The sequence below is a fragment of the Carcharhinus amblyrhynchos genome, chromosome 5 (genome assembly GCF_965287045.1).
Source record: "Carcharhinus amblyrhynchos chromosome 5, sCarAmb.v2.hapA, whole genome shotgun sequence".
Classification (NCBI taxonomy): Eukaryota; Metazoa; Chordata; class Chondrichthyes; order Carcharhiniformes; family Carcharhinidae; genus Carcharhinus; species Carcharhinus amblyrhynchos.
The window spans coordinates 36,945,842-36,968,276 of record NC_137328.1 but is presented as its reverse complement, the minus strand read 5'-3'; the positions used below and the strand labels follow the sequence as shown (position 1 = coordinate 36,968,276).

Here is a 22,435-nt window from a genome sequence, read left to right as displayed (position 1 = left end):
CCTGCTGAGCATTTTGAACCAGCTCTTTGATTTTTTTTGGAGAGATAGGATTTTGCACTGACAGTAACGATGACGCTAGCGGAGCTCACCACTGTTTTGGAGTAAATCAAACTTCCTGGGTACAAATATATGCAGTTAACACCGAAATCCAAATTTACAGTCAGTTCCCAGCATCTCCATAGGTTGCGCTATAACAGTGCCTTGCTGATACACTCAGCATCGAAATTAATATTAGGACATGAGGTTCTAGAACTTACCTATTGGTGTGCCACTAAACCTAGCAGAAGAGGAACACCACGATAAGTCATAATTACAGCCAATCAACCTCTGGTACCAAAAATTTAAATTTACATGTGTAGACTCTTTGACTCCCTGCAGTACAGAAGGCCATTCAGTCCATCAAGCCGGTGGCAACAACAATCCCACCCAGACCCTATCCCCCTAACCCTACATATTTACTCTGCTAATCCCCCTGACACAAGCAATTTAGCATGGCCAATCCACATCTTAGGAGTGCAGGAGAAAACTGAATACCCGGAGGAAATCCACACAGACACAGGGAGAACATACAAACTCCACACATTCATCCAAGGGTGGAATTGAACCCGGGTCCCTGGTGCTGTGAGGCAGCCGTCCTAACCACTGTGCCACCATGCCGCCCATAGTTTTAACCTTTTAGAACTGAAATGGTTTGAAGGTTTTGGATATTTTGCTTTTTACTTTTTCTGTCCTATCTTTTTTCACCTCCCCCTCAATGCAATCTTTCTTTCTCAACCCTTATTTTTTGTTTTGTGTACATGATTAAAATCTAATTTATGTCTTTGTTCGGACTGTCATTGTCACAGTGTGGATTCTTCAATAGTTAGTCAATGACCTCGCTGTTACCCTGCTCACAAATACTGTCAATCCCTTGTACAGCAAGCTGCACTGATTCGATTTGATTTATTATTGTCACATGTATTAACATATAGTGAAAAGTATTGTTTCTTGCACACTATACAGACAAAACATACCGTTCATAGAGAAGGAAACGAGATAGTGCCAGAATTTAGTGTTAAAAGAATTAGAATGAAGTTTTAGAAGTATAGAATGAGAGTAAAACTTAGAATTATAAGGTATGCTGGGCACAGCTTGCTAGAAGTCGCCTGTCTCAGGTGCCATCTTGGAATTTTGGGTCAAATTTTTTTTGTAAAAGTATAAAATTAGAAAGACACATTACAAAACATTTCCAATTATAACATTAAAGTATGATGGAATTTATATTTTCTCCAGTGATCTAATTGAGCTCAATAATGAGGACATTGCATATATTTCAATATAATTTGGCAGAAAGCCTCATCACTGGAACTTTCAAACAAGCATCAGGACCTGGCTTGGCTGGTGGACTGTCCCAGTCAGATCTCTCATGTGCATGTCTGAACTCTCTGCACCACCGCACGCTGCCTTCGAAGTGGCTGCGGAGTGGGGGGGTGAGGGGGGAGATGGTCACACACCTCCTTGTGGAATGTGCCTTTGCAAAGAGGGTCTAGAGAGAGATATAGCTGTGCTGGATCGAATGCCTGATGACAGTGAGTTGGCTCTAAAGATAAGCTTTGTGGGCAACCATGAGTAAGCATGTTGAACAGCAAGTCCATTCTATTATCACTGACCACAAAATTTGCAAGAGGAAGGGAACTAGGTGCAATATCCTTTGAAAATATTTATGTTCCATTCTGTCCAACTCTGGCTCTCCCAGCGAGCCTTTCTGTCTATTATCAATAAGAATAGCTTTAACCTTACCTCCAGTTAAAAAAAAATCTAAAGCTTGTGGTCCAATGTAAACAAAAAACCCAGAAGTCCTGTATTTTGCAGTATTTTCTCTTTCATATCTGTGATTTGTCAATGTTTTAATATCCATTTTCTAGTTTAATCATTAAAATTTGTACACAGTGCTGCAAATGTTCTTTGCTTCAGTGTTAACTTACGTTATATGTCTCTTGGTACATATCAAAAGACTTCATTGTATATTATCTAGATAATGACAGAGATAAGTCCTCTTCTAGATGCCTGTCTAATATGTTCCATGACATCATACATTATTCCTGCCAATATGCAACACTTTGCATTTAATAGTAATAAATTTGAGCCACCATATATTGGGATTAAGTAGGTAGTCGTGTGATCACTTTACAAATACCTAACTGCACCCTCAGCTTTCACTCCCTAGTTAAGGGTTATCTGACAATCTTGCAGTTGGTTTCATAATTCATGTCATTTGTGTAAATATGAAAGAGGCACATATATCTGAGGGATACCACCCACCTGATTGTCAAACATCTCTCACTAACACTCTCTGAATCCTGAAAGTTCATTTATAATATGTAGGCACTCCACCAACCTATTCAAAGGAATGGGCTCCAATATTTCATCTGATTCTGAAGTTAGACTATGCGGCCTGTAGTTCCTCACTTCAGAACCAGTAGCACCTTGTTAAAATCTAGTGATTCTCTAATGCCCCATAAATGATCTCCTGGGTCTCTCTCAATCACATTGGATAAATACCTTAAAGCTCAGGAGATTTATCATCCGTCTCTCTAACTTGTTCAATATCCCTGCTTCAGTTATCTAAAAATTGTCTCAAAAAGTAAATGCAACACACAAGGTCACAAGGTAATAATATAAAAGCAAAATACTGCAGATGCTGGAAATCTGAAATAAAACCAGAAAATGCAATAAGTACTCTGCAGACTTGGGAGCATCTGGAGCTGGAAAAAGAGCTAATGTATAAGGACAATGACCTTTCACCATTTCTGTATTTCCAGCATTTTCCTTTTTTACACATAGACAATATTAATGGAATGCTTTATTGGGCATAAACAGTGAGATTACTGGAACTCAACAACCATAGCCTCATCCCCCCTCCTCCCAGGGAGAGATGGTGGGGTGGGGGCATTATCACTGGATTTGTAATCCTCTGGGTAATGCCCTGGGGACCCGGGTTTGAATCCAACCATTTCAGATGGCGAAATTTGAACTCGATAAAAATCTGGAATTAAAAGTGACAAAGAAACCATTGTTGCTTGTTGTTTAAAAAAAAACATCCGGTTCACTAATGTCCTTTAGGGAAGGAAATCTACAATCCTTGCCTGATCTGGCCTACATGTGGCCTCAGATCTAGTCAGTTCAAGGGCAATTAGGGATGGGCAATAAATGCTGATCTTGCCAGTAATGCCAACATCCCACAAATGAATAAAAATAAATTATGTGCAAGAAGTACAGCAATTTCAAATATTTTGTTACTAAACCCAATATCCAGGTGTTGCTGTTCAGGTTTTGCCACGTCATCATTAGGTTCTTGAAATCACTGTTTTACCTTCTGCCTCATCATTGAGTAGCATGAAGTTGCTATATTTGTTTGGTAGATGTGAACTAAAAACTCCAGAAGCACAGGACTGCCCATTTCATTCTAAGTAGCCTTTTAACAAAGCTGTAAATGTCAGTAAATGCCAGCCGATCTCTCTGGCATTGAAAATTAACTAATCATTTCTGATAAGGATCCTTTCATCTCTTGCGGATTGATTATATTATTTTGAGGTATTTGTAAAGTCTCATTCCTTCAGGTGTGGATTTTTAAGATTTATCTCTCTAATTGAAACCATATGAGGGCTGGTTAACCCAGTTGGGTAGAGAGCTAGTGTATAGTTCAGGATAACCAGCAGTGAGTGTTTGTTTCCCATGCTGGCTGAGGCAGACAAAGGACCTGCCTCCTTGCTCTGCCACTAATAGTAGAAGGCAATGGCAAACCACCACTGACAAAATTGCCAATGAAATGGCTCGGGATCAGCAGACCATGAACGAGGGACCTGCCTTTAGGTGCGCCAGTGCACTTTGTTTCTTTTGGTGTCCCATTATCAGCTTACACTTTCAGCAACTCACCACACAAAAAAAAACTGAAATGTGCGAGGGCGAGTCATAATAACTCCAGATACCATCAGATGCCGTGCAGTTGCAAATTATGGCTCTTTATTTTTTTCCACAATCTCACCCATTCTAATATTTTAGTATTTCACTCTCCACTTTGACTGTTATAATACTGAGGAGAGTCCTTTCTTTACCTAGTTCGTAATTCCTGCCTAACCTGCTAAGATGTTTTTCAGGTAAGCCTGGTGCTGCTCCTGGCATGCCCTCCTGAACCTTCCATTGAACCAGGGTTGATCCCCTGGCTTGATGGTAATGGTTGAGTGGGGAATATGCCGGGCCATGAGGTTGCAGATCGTGCTTGAGTACAATTCCGCTGCCTCATGATGCCCATGATGCAAAGGCTCCAATGATGTTCTGGGAATAGTACTGAAGATTGTGCTCCAGAACTTGCTGCTCCCCTAGCCAAGCTCTTCCAGTATAGTTACAACACTGGCATCTACCCAACAATATGGAAAACTGCCCAGGTATGCCCTGCACACAAAAAGCAGAACAAATCCAACCCTACCAATTACCACCCAATCTACTCTGTATCATCAATAAAGTGATGGAAGGGGCCATCAACAGTGCTATCAAGCAGCACCTGCTCAGCAATAACCTGCTCTGTGACGCCCTGTTTGGGTTAGGCCAGGGTCACTCAGCTCCTGTCCTCATTACAACCTTGGTTCAAACATGGACGAAAGAGCTGAATTCCAGAGATGAGGTGAGAGTGACAGCCCTTGACATCAAGGAATCAACGTGTGTAAAGGAGTAAACTCTCCGCAGGTTGGCGTCATACCTGGTATATAGGAAGATGGTTGTGGTTGTGGAGGGTAATCATCTCAGCTCCAGGACATCTCTGCAGAAGTCCATCAGGGTAGTGTCCTGGGCCCAGCCATCTTCAGCTGCTTCATCAATGACCTTCCCTCTGTCATAAGGTCAGAAGTATGTTCACCAATGATTGCACAATGTTCAGCACCATTCGCGACTCCTCAGATACTGAAGCAGTTCATGTTCAAATGCAAATGCAGAACCATCAAAAGTACAGACGCATAGAGGGACCTGGGTGTGCAAGTCCACAGATCCTTGAAGGTGGCAGCACAGGTGGAGAAGGTGGTGAAGAAGGCATATGGTATGCTTGCCTTTATAGGACAGGGTATAGAGTATAAAAATTGGCGTCTGATGTTACAGCTGTATAGAACGTTGGTTAGGATACATTTGGAGTACTGTGTCCAGTTCTGGTTGCCGCACTACCAGAAGGATCTGGAGGCTTTGGAGAGAGTGCAGAGAAGGTTTACCAGGATATTGCCTGGTATGGTGGGTCTTAGCTATGAGGAGAGATTGGGTAAACTGGGGTTGTTCTCCCTGGAAAGACGGAGAATGAGGGGAGACCTAATAGAGGTGTATAAGATTGAGGGGTATGGATAGGGTGAACAGTGGGAAGCTTTTTCCCAGGTCGGAGGTGACAAACATGAGGGGTCACAGGTTCAAGGTGAGGGCGGTGAGGTTTAACTCAGATATCCATCATCTACAAGGCGCAAGTCAGGAGTGTGATGGAATACTCCCCACTTGCCTGGATGGGTGCAGCTCCAACAACACTTAAGAAGCTTGGCACCGTTCAGGACAAAGCAACCTGCTTGATTGGCACCACATCTATAAATATCTACTTGCTCCACCACTGACAATCAGTAGCAGCAATGTGTACTATTTAACAAGATGCACTGCAGCAATTCACCAAAGATCCTTAGACAGTACATTCCAAACCCATGACCACTTCCATCTAGAAGAACAAGGGCAACAGATACATGGGAACACCACCACCTGCAAGTTTCCCTCCAAACCATTCACCATCCGGACTTTGAAATATACCATCATTTCTTCACAGTCACTGGTTCAGAATCCTGGAATCCCCTCCCTAATGGCATTGTGGGTCAACCCACAGCACATGGACTGCAGCGATTCAAGAAGGCAACTCACCACCACCTTCTCGAAGGCAACTAGGGATGGGCAATAAATGCTGGCCAGCCAGTGACGCCCACGTCCCATGAATGAATAGAAATTATATTGGGGGCAGCATGGCAGCACAGTGGTTAGCACTGCTATTTCACAGCTCCAGGGTCCTGGGTTCAATTCTCAGCTCGGGTCACTGTCTGTGTGGAGTTTGCACATTCTCTTTGTGTCTGCGTGGGTTTCCTGCAGGTACTCCAGTTTCCTCCCACAGTCCAAAGATGTGCAGGTTAGGTTGATTGGCCATGCTAAGAAATTGTCCCTTAGTGTCCAGGGTAGCGGAGGTTAGAGGAATTAGTGGGTATGATATGGGGGTAAGGCCTGGGTGGGATTGTGTTTGGTGCAGACTTGATGGGCCGAAGGGCCTCTTTCTGCACTGTAGGGTACGATTCAGTTTTGATGATATAAATAACCTGTGGAATGAATATTGATTGCAATAACTTATGTTAAAAGATGCATACTACAGAACAAAGAGCTGCTCATTATAGGATCAAATAGCTGCAATAAACTAGCTTAAAACAGATTCTAGTAGGATGACTAGGGGTCTTCTCACCTCTTTGGAGGCCATCTCATCACCTTAAGTTTTATTTAGAACAGAGAAGACATTGATCAATTATTATTTAAGCTAATTAGCAAGCTAGAATAGTTCTGATTACAGGTTGGCTTGATTGACAGGGTTAAAAAACCAGCATTAAAAAGGCCTCATTGCACAGAGAACAAAGTAAAACCTTAGGAGCAGAAACTGAAGTATTAGCAAACGGACAGTATAGCACATGCAATTGCAAGACAAATAATCCAGCCAAACAGACCCAGATAAAGGCAGAGAGTCCATCAGGGCAGAGGAGGACTTAGGGAGTCCCATGGGGTAACTCCCAAAATCCAGATGGAAAGTAAAAGCCAGACAATTGGTTAAGATATTGCCTTGATTTGTTCAGTATAACTTTTATTTCTTAATGAATAATCCTGATTTGCTACGTCAAAATATCTCCAGTTGTCTTATTGGTTTTAGTCTTGTCTAACTAAACTTGAATCTTTTTACTCACAGCCTGTAGTATTTCTTTTAAGCTATTTTTATATGTCTATGCTGCTCAAAGACCTAATTCTGCAAAGTCTGTTTCTATACCTTTTTATTGTCTTTTTTTGAATTTGTTTATTGTAATTTAGGCAAACTCTAGCCCCCACTAAACAGGAACAATGCTACTGGCCATGAGCTCAAGCTAAATTCATTGAGAAGTAATTAATATCAGCTTTTGGAATAAAATAGCCATGGTTTAATGTATATACAGAAAATAATGAGTTGGTGGAAGTGATTGAGAAAATATCTAATTAACTTGAAGGTCAGATTGTTTTTACCCTGACCCACAATTTTTTTATATTTGTTAAGCTCCCCTAATGCTAGTCAGAAAAAAAGAAAAATTGTATTTACGCATGTTCGTGCAACTGTGTTTCAACTTTCTAATGTGTCATGGTTGAGAGGATTACAAGTCCAGACGTATTCAGAATTCATCAAATAAATAATGCCATATGCTTTTTAATTTTTAGTTTCAGTTCATTTTATTAGGCAGCTGGATTGTTGTGCAATAGTCAGACAGTTCGCATCATCTATATTCACCACTGCAGCCTAAAGAACCACAACTGTTCATGGTAAATGCTTTGACATGCAATAAACATATAAAAATGTCCTAATAAAGGTCATTTCAGCCTTTGTGGACTGATTCTATTATTTGCTAGGTATTTGAATTATATAACTTGTTGCATCTGTATGTTAAATATACTTGTATATAAATCAATTTATCCATAGCAGGGAACCAGCAGTCTGATAGTGTAATATTTGCCTCCTTTGGAATAAACAGCATCCCACATGATCTCTGGTCACATCACTCATTATGTACCACAGGTAAGGGATAATGTTTATCCATTCCACAATCCCATATAATGGTGTTGGTTTTGGTTTACAAGAGACTTAGACTGTATTTGGAAGCTGCTTCTCTGCTGTGAGTATAACTTACAAGTTTTGGAGGGAAGTTAAACTGTAAGAGTAAATATTATAAAAACTATGCAGCAATTTACTGATATTTGATAATACTGCTGTAACACAGACAATGGGTGAAATTTTCCATTTTTAAGTTTTGGCTCTGGTGTGAAACAAGCAGTTCGCCAGCTGGCTTTTCTAGCCGGAAACTGCAGCACTTAGAGCAAAAAATGCTGCAAGCGTCTGTGGCACTATCACATTGGCAGGGTGGGGATGTCCCAATCTGCATTAAAAAAAACTGCCCCCTTCCCCACATACTCAGTGGGGCAACCCCCCTACTACACATAAGGGCAATCCCCCCAACAGAGCTCCCCAAAGGGTATGCACCTAGCATAGGCACTGTCAGATTGGCATTGCCCCCTCCTGGGGGCTAAAATTACATGTGTGACCCTGGCAGGTTCTCCTCAACTGCTTCACATTTTTAAACAAGGCGGGATTCTTTATCTGGGATGGATATAGGGAGAGGAAGCCCTTTAACCATATATTAATTTTTTAAAATAAATTTAAATGAAATTCCCTCCCTTTCTGATGGGGGGTGATGAAAATCAGATGAGATCTCACCACCAAGATACTTGATCCCACAAGATTTTCTACTGGCGCCCCCATTTCTCCCTCTAAATCTGCAAACAAGTCTGATATGGCAAGTGGTTTCATTTCAGAAGTTAATAACTGTAAAACAGTTGCACTGTTAAGATTAGCATACAAATGAGCAAGCTTTTAAATGGAAAAAACATGATTTCATCTGCAGGTGGATTTCCTTTACAACACCAAGAAGTCACTCACTGGCTGAAATTTTCCAGTCCCCCACGCATGGCAGGTTTTGCCGTGGGAGAGGCAGCTTGCCATTGCCTCTGGTGGGATCTTTAGGTCCTGCTGAAATCAGTGGCAATTTGCGAGGCTCGCTGTCTCACCGAGGGTTCAGCTTCAGCGGGACCGCAAGATCCTGCCAGTGCAAAGGACCAGAAAATTCCACCCATGGATTTAATCTGTTGTCTCCTTTAGAATATTTTTAATAACCTCATCAACTTGGAATACACTGAATGAGATTTGCTCACACTCAGATTTGGAGCCACATTCAAACAAGCAAGTTACAAGAGGAATGTCTTCCCCAGGAAATTCAACAAAAGCCAGTTCCGAGTAAGCACTTGGACCAGGATAAATGATCCAAGGCTCTGTCCAGGTATGGAAACTACCTGGACAAGTATTAAGATACATTCCTAAATCTCTGCGTGATTTGAAGTTTGTAGTATGCGAGAATAATATAATTTCAAAATTTTCAGTTAATTCTGAGGTATCTTTCTCCTTTTTCTTCTGCTCCAAATGATAATTTTTAATGACATGATAGATATTGAGTCCTGCAAGTTTTGATGCTGGAAAGTGGATAATACTGCCATGACAACCATTGGGGGGTTCAACTAGCATTTTCACCAGAGATACATCTGTAAAAGTACATCCACCATCTGTGCTAACAGCTTGCACCCGACATTGTTTATCACCACGCTTAATGCTCCGAGCATTGCAATACAGAATATCAAATCCATTGTACTGATCCACTGACACCATCTGACATTCCCCACACTCTTCTCTAGAAACAAAGTCTCCACAATTCCAGCTCTTTCCATGGTCGTTACTAAAGAAAGTAAAAACACGAGACATAACTTGGCCATCTGATTGTTTCTCGTAAGCATGTGCAGGGATAATAAGGCGTCCAGACTTGAGCTGAATACCATGACCCGGCCCCACAGCAAATGTTGCCCATTTCTTAATGTTCGGATTTGTCACATCGGTAGGACTGCTCCAATTCTGTCCTTTGTCCTTGCTGGTGACAAAGCAAAGTCGTGTGACATTTTCCCCAGTTTTTATTTGATGTTGCTCACTTACATTTCCATAGACAACAATAAAAAAGAGGAAGACAGTGCCTGTATTGTTGTCATAAACAGGGCAAGGATTCATGGATCGATGATCCTTTAGTCGCGCAGACTCAATAGGTGTCACATCCTCCCACTGAGAAAATGAAAGCAAGAGTTAATCAACTAGAACTGGATCGTTAAATTAACTTCCCATTAGCTCAGTTCTGAAAACAGAATATGATCTTCCCATTTTCAATAATGAGGTAGATGGGTGATGTCTTTTTTTCATTAAAACACAACCCATGGCTCTCCATTTCAAGATAAAATCGATTCTTGAATGTCTAAATATTTGTCATCACCATCCTGCAGAATCCACTGCTAACATTAATCACCCTTCCATTGAAAAAGTGGTCTCTGACTTCAGGACTGAATTTGTCTTTTACCATTTTATAGCCATGTTCCTTAAGCTGCTGTCCTGATTTAACCTGAAATTGTACTCAGTGTTGGCTTCTCCATTTCAGTTATATAACTCTGCATGGTCTGTTCACATTTGTCTCCTTTTAAAACTGGAATACTGTTTTTTTTCTAATCCATCCTCACAATTCTGTCCTTGGACACTAAAGATCAGGCTTCTTGTGCCATTTTCAGGGAGTTTTTGTTTCCTTAGTAAAGGACTGAAAATGGTTCTAGTACTTCCAGACACTACTGATCTCGCAATATAGATCAGCATTCTGTGCACTTTACTGATTGCTGGTCCAGAAATCTGAACATGCGCTATCTCAACCAGATCCCCATAACTACCTCCCAAGTTATACTGACCTCTTTGTTAAATAGTCCCAGTTTTCTCTTACTATTTTCCCATCATACCATCATGGTATATGCTTAAATTTCGAAGTCAGAATGTTAATTTCTAAAATAAAACAACATATTTATTCAAGTAGTATAAATAGGAGAAGGGATGTTCTCAGTAATCTGGGCTTCAAGGCCAAGCAGGTTAAAGAGAAATGAATTATTTATAGAAAAATAGCACAACACAATAAGTGACCCTCATTAACTTAATGAGGTGCAATTATTGTATTCATGTCATTTTTCTTTGAGCCAATAAGATTAACATATTAACCCACAAGCACCCGTCTCAACTTCCAATACTCATGTACACCCAGTTCAATGACTGCTGGCTACATTTCCAAACAGAATGTATATAATTCTACCCATTCAAAATTATAGACCTGGATGTTTTACATACAAATATTTTATCATTCAGGTTCTAAGTGATAACCACAGAAAACTGCTCTATAATAGGATTTACCCAAGCCATAAATAACTTGCAACCCCAAGTGTCAAAATCCAGGAAGCTTTTACTCAGAGGAAAGCAAGGTGGCAGGGTAAGATGATAAACAACAGAAACAATATATGATTCATTCATAAAATCACATCCCATCTAGATCAGGATTGTGTACAAATGGTATTTGTACTCAGTGTCAACAGATTTCTTCCATGTTTTGACACAGTATGCAATGCAGAACTCTCTCTCTCCCGACATCCTCAAACCCTCCAGTTAAAAACTAAATGTAAATCTCAATTAAAATTCCATCCCAGTCATTTTTTTTTATTCATTTATGGAACGTGAGCACTGCTGACAAGACTAGTAAATGGCCTTGAGAAGATGGTGGTGAGCTGTTTTCTTGAGTGGCTGCAGTCTATCTAGAGAAGAATCCAGGAAAGTCTCAATCAAGTTTGACCAATTTTAAATTTGCCAACTATATACATTTTAAATGTTTAGCGTTATGTCTCCTACATATTTTTCTTCCAGTTTACCTCAAAATTCTTTAAAGACTTTTTGTATGTGCCCCTTCGGAGCATGAGCACATCAGCATCTTCATCCCTGGAGCCCAATCTCTTCTCAGCAAATGCCAAAAGTGTGCCTGTGTTCGGAATGTAAAGCAATGCAGGAATTCTGTATCCAAAACCTTTCTCCTGTTTGAACAGGACAGTTGTGTTGAAAGAATTTGTGGATGCCATCTTGCCAAAGAAATTAGGTACAATGTTTATATGAAAAAGGCATCAATTTCTCTGCAAAAGGAAGAAGACAGATAATCAGAACAACATTTTGAAACTTGCTAGTAAACTGTGCACACCAAGTAAGAGTCACGGTACTATGGCACAATGATATAATGTTTATTCCGGCTATTGCTGTTATCAGAAGCATATAAAGTGATTAAATAGGAAAATCAAGGTTGCTAGCATTTTTAGAACTACTACCCTTTCAATCCACCGCTTGCAGATTAATAAGTCACTCTCACCAATCTGTTGAGTGGTGTCACTGAGTGTGCTTCTCACTTGTCCTGTAACTGGCCAGTGCCAGTTACAGGACAAGTTCCACTTAACAGTAAAATATGTGGGAGTGATTGTGATATAGGAGCATCGTGAACAGGGAGGCTGGGAGAGGGGTGCTGGATTTAGAAACAGTACCAAACCATGTGGGCATGTCTGAGAACACAGTGAGAGACCTCAGACTGGGATGTGTAAGCGCTCATGGAGAGCAGATATGAGTGTTCAGGGGTGGGGCAGCTGAAAGGGAATGGAGAATAGGATGCAAAAATTGGGAATTTTGTGGTTGGGATGGGAGTTGGATATCAGCAATTGGGATCTATGGTCAGTGTGGGAATGATAGAGTTCTTTGGTTAGGGCTGTTAGGATTAATTTGAAGGAGGTATTGTGAGGGAACTCCTTGTGTTGACAGGGATGACCAATGGGGTTTGTGAGAGGGCTCTGTAGAAAATAAGTCTATGAAACAGCTTTGTGGATGAAGGGGGTCATGGTGAGGGTGTTGCAACTGGAAGGGTTGTTTATTCTTTAATGGATGTGGCAGAGATTTGTTACCTATCCCTAACTGATCATAAGAGGGTGGGAGAGAGCTGTCTTCTTGAACTGCTGCAGTCCATTGGGGAGTCTGTAAGTGAGAGTAAGAGTGCTGGCAGGGAGTCTAGATGAAAGTATTTATTTATTGTCACAAGAAGGCTTACATTAACACTGCAATGAAGTTACTTTGAAAATATCCTAGTTGCCACACTCTGGCGCCTGTTCAGACACACTGAGGGTGAATTTAGCATGGCCAATGCATCAGGAATAAGATAGGTGAACTTGGAGCGTGGATTGGTACTTGGGACTATGATGTTGTGGCCATTACGGAGATATGGTTAGAACAGGGACAGGAATGGTTGTTGGCAGTTCTGGTGTATAGATGTTTCAGTAAGAGTAGGGAAGGCAGTAAAAGAGGTGGAGGAGTAGCATTGTTAATCAAGGATAGTTTAGCGGCTGCTGAAAGGCATTTTGAGGGTGATCTGCCCACTGAGGTAATATGGGCTGAAGTTAGAAATAGGAAAGGATCAGTCACATTGTTAGGAGTTTTCTATAGGCCCCCAAATAGTAATAGAGATGCGGAGGAGGAAATGGCAAAGCAGATTATGGATAGGTGTGGAGGTCACAGGGTAGTTATCATGAGTGACTTTAACTTTCCAAATATTGTTTGGAATCTTTATAGGTCGAATAGTTTGGATGGGACACTTTTTGTACAGTGTGTGCAGGAGGGTTTCCTTATGCAATATGTGAATAAGCCAACAAGAGGTGGGGCCACATTGGACTTGGTACTGGGTAATGAACTGGGCCAAGTGTTAGATTTGTTTGTGGGACAGGACTTTGGAGATAGTGACCACAATTCGGTGTCCTTCATTATTGCAATGGAGATGGATAGGGTCACATGGCAAGGTAAGGTTTATAATTGGGGCAGGAGTAATTATGACACGATTAGGCAAGAATCAGGGAGCATAAGATGGGAACAGAAACTGTCAGGTAACGGCACAAACAAAAAGTAGAGCCTTTTCAAGGAACAAATACTGCGTGTCTTTGATAGGTATGTCCCTGGAAGGCAGGGAGGAAATGGCCAAGTGAGGAAACCATGGTTCACAAAGGAGGTTGAATGTCTTGTCAAGAGGAAAAAGGAAGCGTACGTAAGAGTGAAAAAACAAGGCTCAGTTGGGTTGCTTGAGGGTTACAACGTAACAAGAATGAGTTAAAAAAAGGGCTTAAGAGAGCTAGGAGGGGGCATGAGAAGTCTTTGTCGGGTCGGATAAAGAAAAACCCCAAGGCTTTTTACTCTTATGTGAGAAATAAAAGAATGACCAGGGTGAGGTTAGGGCCAGTCAAGGATAGTAGTGGGAACTTGTGCATGGAGTCAGAAGAGATTGGTGAGGCGTTGAATGAATACTTTTCTTCAGTGTTCACTAAGGAGACGGGCCATGTTTTTGAGGATGAGTGTGTGATACAGGCTGATAGGATGGAGGAGGTAGATGTTCTGAGGGAAGATGTATTAGCAATTTTGAAAAACCTGAGGGTCGTAAGTCTCCTGGGCCAGATGGGATACATCCTAGGATACTTTGGGAAGCAAGGGATGAGATTGCGGAGCCTTTAGCTTTAATCTTTGGGTCCTCACTGTCCACGGGGATTGTGCCAGAGTACTGGAGAGTGGTGAAAGCTGTTCCTCTCTTCAAGAAAGGAAATGGGAATGACCCTGGTAATTATAGGCCAGTTAGTCTTACTTCAGTAGTTGGTAAGTTAATGGAAAGATAGGATTTAAGACCATTTGGAAAGATGCAGCTTAATCTGGGATAGTCAGCATAGTTTCATGACGGGCAAGTCCTGCCTCACAAATTTGATTGAATTCTTTGAGGAGGTAACTAAGTGTGTAGACGAAGGTAGAGCAGTTGATGTCGTATACATGGATTTTATTAAGGCATTTGATAAGGTTCCCATGATAGGTTCATGAAGAAAGTAAGGAGTGTGGGATAGAAGGAAATTTGGCCGATTGGATAAGTAATTGGCTGTCTCATAGAAGACAGAGGGTGGTAGTGGACAGAACATTTTCAGACTGGAGGCCAGTTACCAGCGGTGTACCACAAGGGTCCTCTGCTATTTGTGATTTTATCAATGTCTTGGAAGAGGGGGCTGAAGGGTGGGTTAGTAAATTTGCTAATGACACCAAGATTGGTGGAGTAGTGGATGAGGTGGAGGGCTCTTGTAGGTTACAAAGAGACATTGATAGGATGCCGAGGTGGGCAGAAAAGTGGCAGATGGAGTTTAACCCTGATAAATGTGAGGTGATTCATTTTGGTAGGACAAACTTGAATGCAGATTACAGGGTCAACGGCAGGATTCTGAGGAATATGGAAGAACAGAGAGATCTTGGGGTTCATATCCACAGATCTCTGAAGGTTGCCACTCAAGTGGATAGAGCCGGAAGAAGGCTTATAGTCTGTTAGCGTTTATTAACAGGGGGTTTGAGTTTGAGTGAGGGGTAATATTGCAACTGTACAGGACCTTGGTGAGACCACATTTGGAATACTGTGTTCAGTTCTGGTCACCTCACTAAAAGGATGTAGAAGCATTGCAGAGAGTGCAGAGGAGATTTACCAGGATGCTGCCTGGTTTGGAGGGTAGGTCTTATGAGGAAAGGTTGAGGGAGCTGGGGCTTTTCTCTTTGGAGCGGAGGAGGATGAGAGGCGACTTAATAGAGGTCTATAAGATGATGAGGGGGATAGATAGAGTGGACGTGCAGAGTCTATTTCCTCGGGTGGATGTAGCTGTTGCTAGGGGGGCGTAACTATAAGATTCATGATGAGAGATATGAGTGATGTCCGAAGTAGATTCTTTACTCAGAGTGTGTTTGGGATGTGGAATGCGCTGCCTGCTGTGATTGTGGAATCGGACACTTTAGGAACTTTCAAGCAGTTATTGGATAGACACATGGAGCACACCAGAATGATAGGGAGTAAGATTGCTTGATCTTGGGTTTGGACATAGCTTGGCACACTTCGAGGGCCGAAGGGCCTGTACTGTTCTATGTTCTATGCACTTAACCAGCACATCTTTCGGACTTTGTGAGGAAACCCACGCAGACACGGAGAACATGCAGACTCCTTACAGACAGTGACCCAAGCCGGGAACTGAACCCGGGTCCTGAGGCTCTGAGGCAACAGTGCTAACCACTGAGTGCTGAGAGGAAGTCTGGTCTGTGAAACTTGCAGACTCTGAAGGTGTGCTTGCTTGTTACTTTAGTAACAAGCTTTGACAAAGAGAAAATGCTGGAAAATCTCAGTAGGTCTGGCACCTTCTATAAGGAGACAAAACAGCTGATGTTTCCAATCCAGATGATCCTTTGTCAAAGGTTATCTTTTCAGAAAGGGTCACCTGGACTCGAAATGTCAGCTCTTTTCTCTCCTTACAGGTGCTGCCAGACCTACTGAGATTCTCCAGCATTTTCTCTTTTGGTTTCAGATTCCAGCATCTGCAATAATTTATTTTTATTTATTGATCAATATTTTATTAATATTTCTACTGGATTGGTCCAGCCAACTGTCAATCACACACATACACAACTGAAGAGAAACCGTAACTAATCAGAAAACAGGGCGAGCAGGCTCCAGTCAATCACATAACACGCCTGGCGAAGGTCTTAGCCAATCAGATAGCTGAGCGGACAGGTCCCAACCAGTCAGATAACTACGCGGGCAGGTCCCAGCCAATCAGCTAGCGAATCTGGTAGGTCCCAGCCTATCAGATAGCGAAACGGGCAAGTCCCAGCCAATCACATCGCGACGCGATCAGGTCCCAGCCAATCGGATAACAGATCGGGCAGGTCCCCAGCCAATCACATAGCGGAACGGTTGCCGCCACTGCAGATCGGAGCCGCTCTTCGTTTTCAAAACTTTCCGTTAACCCAACCGCCTGTTTACAAACCCCCGCATCCCCCTCTCAGTTTTAAACTTTATCTGTTGATTTTTGAACCTGTGCTGTTGAGCGTAAAGTTTCCGTGACTGGCTGCGCTTACTCGCACTCTCCGCCTGGCGCCGAGCGACGTTAGGAACGCGATGACGCCTCTCTTAAAGGGGAACTACTTCCTGTAGCTGAATTTTAGACAGGGGACAGGATTCAAGGTTGTAACCAAGCCTGTATCTTCATAGGATCTGTGAAACTCACTTTGTCCTGGTCACACTCAACTTTCCACTCAATCCTTTTCCCATTGCTGGTCCCCCTTCTTAGTCTAACCCAGGGGTGCAGTTTTTTAAAAAATCAACTTTATAATTTCCATCAGTCTTGCCTTCACAAAGCCCATCTCTTGCTGTTCTGTCTCTTCCCATGGTGGCACAATGGTCAGCACTGCTGCCACGGACCCAGGTTCTATTCCCTGCTTGGGTCACCGTCCGCGCAGAATTTGCACAGTCTGAATGTTCTCCCCTTGGCTGTTCGGGTACATTAAGGGGCAGAATTACCCCTCAATGTACCCGAACAGGTCCGCAGTGTGGCAACTAGGGGATTTTCACAGTAACTTCATGGCAGTGTTAATGTAAGCCTACTAGTGACACTAATAAATAAACTGGTGATGTCGCTCCAGAGTGGAATGTATTCCAATACAGAGAGCTAGGCTACTGTCTGCTTCGGCATTGCTCCTGTCTTTCTTGTGCGATCAACACATTTTGCCTTTTGTGATTCTGAGGTAAGGTTCTGCTGTATTGGTGCCATCATTAAGTTTGCCTATTTCCACCCCCACATGTCCCATTAAAACCCATATTTGCATTGCACCATCCCTTTTTGTCATTTTGTCTTCCTTAGGATCTTCCATTCAGAGTTTTTTCCTGCCTCCTTTCGCTGTCTCTACAATTACTCAAAACTTGCTACAGCTGTAACTTTTTTCAGCTCTGATGACAGAGCATCAACTTGAAATGTTAACTTTGTTCCTCTCTCCACACATGATACCTGACCTGCGGAGTATTTGCAACACTTTCTGTTTCTAGTTCCATTGTTCAGCATCCAGTGTTTTGCGTTAGTATCCAGAGTAATTTGATTGACTTGTTTAAAATTCTGAAGGGGCAATAGAAATGAACAGTTTCCTATGGTTGAAAGTCTGTGAAAGCAAGAGACCACAAACTAAAAGATTAATTTAAGAGATTGAGGACAGTGGAGAAGTATTTCTTCTTCAATGTGTGCAGTTGGTGGCTGATGCAAAAGCCAAAAACAGTATCAGCATTGAGGAATAGGTTAATAGGTGGTTGAAAACAGAGCTGGGTCAGGAGTTCATGGGGGGAACTTGGGCAACTTTAACATTTGGATCCACCAATTGAAGATTATATAGTATTGTGTATGCTAGTGTAGTGTTGTTACTATGGATAGAATTTTTACTACTTGCTGTGGCATGGTTGCAGTGTTTAGCACTTGTGCCTCGCAGCGCCAGGGACTGGCTTTCATTCCTGACTTGGATGACTATGCGGAGTCTGTACGTTCTCCCTGTGTCGTGAGGGTTTCCTCCGAATACTCTGGTTTCCTCCTGCAGCCTGAAAGATGTGCTGGTTAGGTGCATTGGCTGTGCTAAATTCTCCCTCAGTGTACCCAAACAGATGCTGAATTGTGGCGACTGGGGGATTTTCACAGTAACTTCATTGCAGTGTTAATGTAAGATTACTTGTGACGCCAAGAAATAGACTAAATTTTAAACTAGTTTTACTGATATCCTTCATTTCTATTCCTGTATTAATGCCCCTCATCACAAGATTCAAGAATAATGAGCTGGAGTAGGTTACTTAGACCCTTGAGCCTCGTGGCTGATCTGTTTGGTGTCTCAGCATCAAGGTCTGGTATTCCCTCCCTACACCCCTTCTCCTACGTACCTCACTTTGCTCCTTTAAGACATTCCTTAAAACATACCTCTTCAACCAAGCTGTTGGTGATCTGACCCTACATCTCACTATAAAATACTTCATTTTATAATGCTCTCCTGTAGCGCCTTGAGGCATTCCATTACATAAGAACATAAGAAATTGGAGTAGGAGTAGGCCATCTAGCCCTTCAAGCCTGCCCTGCCATTCAATAAGATCATGGCTGATCTGAAGTGGATCAGTTCCACTTTCCCGCTTTCTCCCCATAACCCTTAATTCCCTTGTCTGTCAAAAACCTATCTACCCGTGACTTAAATATATTTAGTGAGGTAGCCTCCACCACTTCAACAGGCAGAGAATTCCACAGATTCACCACCCTTTGAGTGAAGAAGTTCCTCCTCAACTCCGTTCTAAACTGTCCCCCCTTATCTTGAGGCTGTGCCCTCTAGTCCTGCTGTCCTTACTGAGCGGGAAGAATCTCTCTACCTCTACCCTATCCATCCCTTTCATTATCTTATATGTCTCTATAAGATCCCCCCTCATCCTTCTAAACTCCAACGAGTACAGACCCAGTCTATTCAGTCTCTCTTCATAGTCTAACCCCCTCATCTCCGGTATCAGCCTAGTGAACCTTCTCTGCACTCCCTCCAAGGCAAAAAATATCCTTGCACAAGTGTGGCGACCAAAACTGCACACAGTACCCCAGTTGCAACCTCACCAGTGCCCTGTACAGTTGCAGCAAGATCTCCCTGCTTTTATATTCTATCCCCCTCGCTATAAAGGCTAACATTCCATTCGCCTTCTTGATCACCTGCTGCACCTGCAGACTGGGTTTTTGCGACTTGTGCACAAGGACCCCCAGGTCCCTCTGCACTGTAGCATGCTGAAGCTTTTCGCCTTTTAAATAGTAATCCCTCCTACTATTATTTCTGCCAAAGTGGAACATGCTTACATGTTCAAATGCCTTGGTGAGATCGATGAAGGCAATATATAGTGGTCTCCTTTGGTCATAACACTTCTCTTGCAACTGCCAGACTGAGAAGATCTTGTCAATTGTACTTTCCCAGTTCTGAAACTACACTGGGATTCAGGGTACACATGTTCAGTCAAAATCTGCAATCTGACAAGGGCAACAAGGCAAAATACTTTTCCCATTATGCTTAGCATAACGATCACTTTGGTCATCTTTCTTCTTGTGCAGCATCCTTGTCCTTGTTCTTGTACAGCAACGCATATATCATGGGCCTCTACCTCCTCCTTCCAACAGAAACAGAAGTTCATGTAAATTCTGCAGGAGCATAGGGTTTCTCATGCTCGGTGAGCTCAGGCAATATAGCATCAGGACCTGGAGCTTTGCCCATGGCAAACAAACCAATAACTTTGTGAAGTTTCTCCATTGTGTATTCAATATCTATCTCTCCAATGACAAACAGGCTTTCTCAATGACAGTGATCCCCCTAGGGTACACCGTGGGCAGCACGGTAGCACAGTGTTTAGCACTGCTGCTTCACAGCTCCAGGGACCTGGGTTCGATTCCCGGCTCAGGTCACTGTCTGTGTGGAGTTTGCACATTCTCCTCGTGTCTGTGTGGGTTTCCTCCAGGTGCTCCAGTTTCCTCCCACAGTCCAAAGATGTGCGGGTTAGGTTGATTGGCCATGCTAAAAATTGCCCCTTAGTGTCCTGAGATGCATAGATTAGGGGGGTTAGTGGGTAAAATATGTAGGGATATGGGGGTAGGGCCTGGGCGGGATTGTGGTCGGTGCAGACTCAATGGGCCAAAGGGCCTCTTTCTGCACTGTAGGGTTCTATGATTCTGTGACCTCACGGAGGTGTTTCACCCATCTCACCACTGTTTATTGCAATCAGTGATAGCCACAAACAACCTTTGTTTTCAATGTATTTGACTTGATTTATTACTGTCGTATGTATTGGGATACGATAAAAATATTTTGTTTCTTGCATGCTATACAGACAAAAACATACCATTCATAGAGTACATAGAGGAGAAGGAAAGGAGAGGATGTGGAATATAACGTTGAAGTTACAGATAGGGTGTAGAGAAAGATCAGCTTAATAAATGGTAGGTCCATTCAAAAGTCTGATGACAGCGGGGAAGAAGCTGTTCTTCAGTCGGTTGGTCCATGACCTCAAACTTCTGTATCTTTTCCCTGACGGAAGAAGATGGAAGAAAGAATATCCAGGTTTCTTGATTATGTTGGCTGTTTTTCTGAGTCAATGGATGGGAGACTAGTTTGCATGAATGACTGGGCTACATTTACAACTCTTCATAGTTTCTTGCAGTCTTGGGCAGAGCAGGAGCCATACCAAACTGTGATACATCCAGAAAGAATGCTTTCTATGGTGCATCTGTAAAATTTGGTGAAAGTCGCAGCTGACATGCCAAATTTCTGGCCATTTTCTTTGCCGATGGACCTGTGTCTTTTTGAGATGCCTGGGAATGTGGTGGAGGCAGGTTTAATTGAAGCATTTGCGAGGCCATTGGATGATTATTTGAATAGGAACAATGTGCAAGGGGACAGGGAAAGGGCAGGGGAATTGCACTGAATCATAATGCTCATTTGATGGGCAGATGCGGACAAGAATGGCCTCCTTTTCCGCTGCAACAATTGTGTGATTCTGAAATCTTCAAATATGTCATTCCCTGTGTCAAAGGATATCTGGATATTCTGGCAGAGTTGTAACCAGTGCACCAATGGGCAGTCTGTTGAACTTTACTTTGAGTGATCCTGATTACATTCAGAGTTTTCTCGCTTGGGTCTCTCCTGTAATTAATGAGAGCAGTCTGTGTTCAATGTGGGATTCCATCACAGGAATGTCAGCCTTGAAGCACAGTAAGAAGCCTGACAACACCAGATTTAAGTTCAACCGATTTATTTGAGGTGAATGGAGAGAATTCTCCATTCACCTGACGAAGGGGCAAACCCCGAAAGCTTGTGAGTTTACTATCAAATAAATTGATTGGACTTCTTACTGTGTTTACCCCAGTCCAACGCCGGCACCTCCATATCAAGCCTTGAAGCAATCAGCATTTCAGCACTCCAGCTTGCCATATGTTGAGTGTGACACTGTACATTGTGTCTTGAAATATGCTGCATTTTGTTTCCACACTCTGGATGGAACTTCATACAGAACTGTATGAAGGCAGGCAGTATAGCAGAATGGCTGACGTTGATATGTGGGTGGCATTTTTGCTTTGAATGAAAGCATTTCAAAGTTGCATCCTTGCTTGGTATGCTTGCCTTTATAGGAAGGAGTATAGAGTATAAAAGCTGGCATCTAATGTTGCAGTTGTATAGAACGTTGGTTAGACCACATTTGGAGTACTGCGTCCAGTTCTGATCGCCGCACTACCAGAAGGACGTGGAGGCCTTGGAGAGAGTGCAGAGGAAATTTACCAGGATGCTGTGTGATATGGAAGGTCTTAGCTACGAGGAGAGATTGGGCAAATTGGGGTTGTTCTCCCTGGAAAGACGGAGAACGAGGGGAGACCTAATAGAGGTGTATAAGATTATGAAGGATATAAATAGAGTGAACAGTAGGAAGCTTTTTCCCAGGTTGGATGCAAAAATCACGTGGGGTCATGGGCTTCAGGTGAGAGGGTGAGGTATAATTCAAATGTTGGAGGTTTTTCACACAGAGGGTTGCAGGGGCCTGGAATGCACTGCCAAGTAGGGTGGTGGAGGCAGGCACACTAGAGCTGTTTAAGGCTTACCTAGATAGGCACATGAGCAAACTGGAGATGGAGGGATACAAAAGAATGTTCTAGTTAAGGATCAAGAGCCTCAGGACGTTCCTGGGAATCAATAGATTCCTATGGACCGTCCAGCATATTTTATGGCTCACCTGTCTCTTACTTTGGAGCTACTGGGGATCTTCCGTGA

The 22,435-nt window shown here is 42.6% G+C and overlaps 1 protein-coding gene across 1 annotated transcript; it reads right to left on the bottom strand.

The window, feature by feature from the left end:
• Window positions 1-7,382: 7,382 nt before the first annotated feature.
• On the bottom strand, window positions 7,383-16,746 carry LOC145342972 (sialidase-3-like). Its single transcript, XM_080188651.1, has 3 exons — window positions 16,669-16,746; window positions 11,644-11,898; window positions 7,383-9,979 (listed from the first exon to the last, which is right to left on the bottom strand). The coding sequence occupies exons 2-3, from the start codon at window positions 11,845-11,847 to the stop codon at window positions 8,957-8,959; spliced, it is 1,227 nt and encodes a 408-aa protein (XP_080044777.1). The 5' UTR covers window positions 11,848-11,898; window positions 16,669-16,746; the 3' UTR covers window positions 7,383-8,956.
• Between the last annotated feature and the right edge of the window lie 5,689 nt (window positions 16,747-22,435).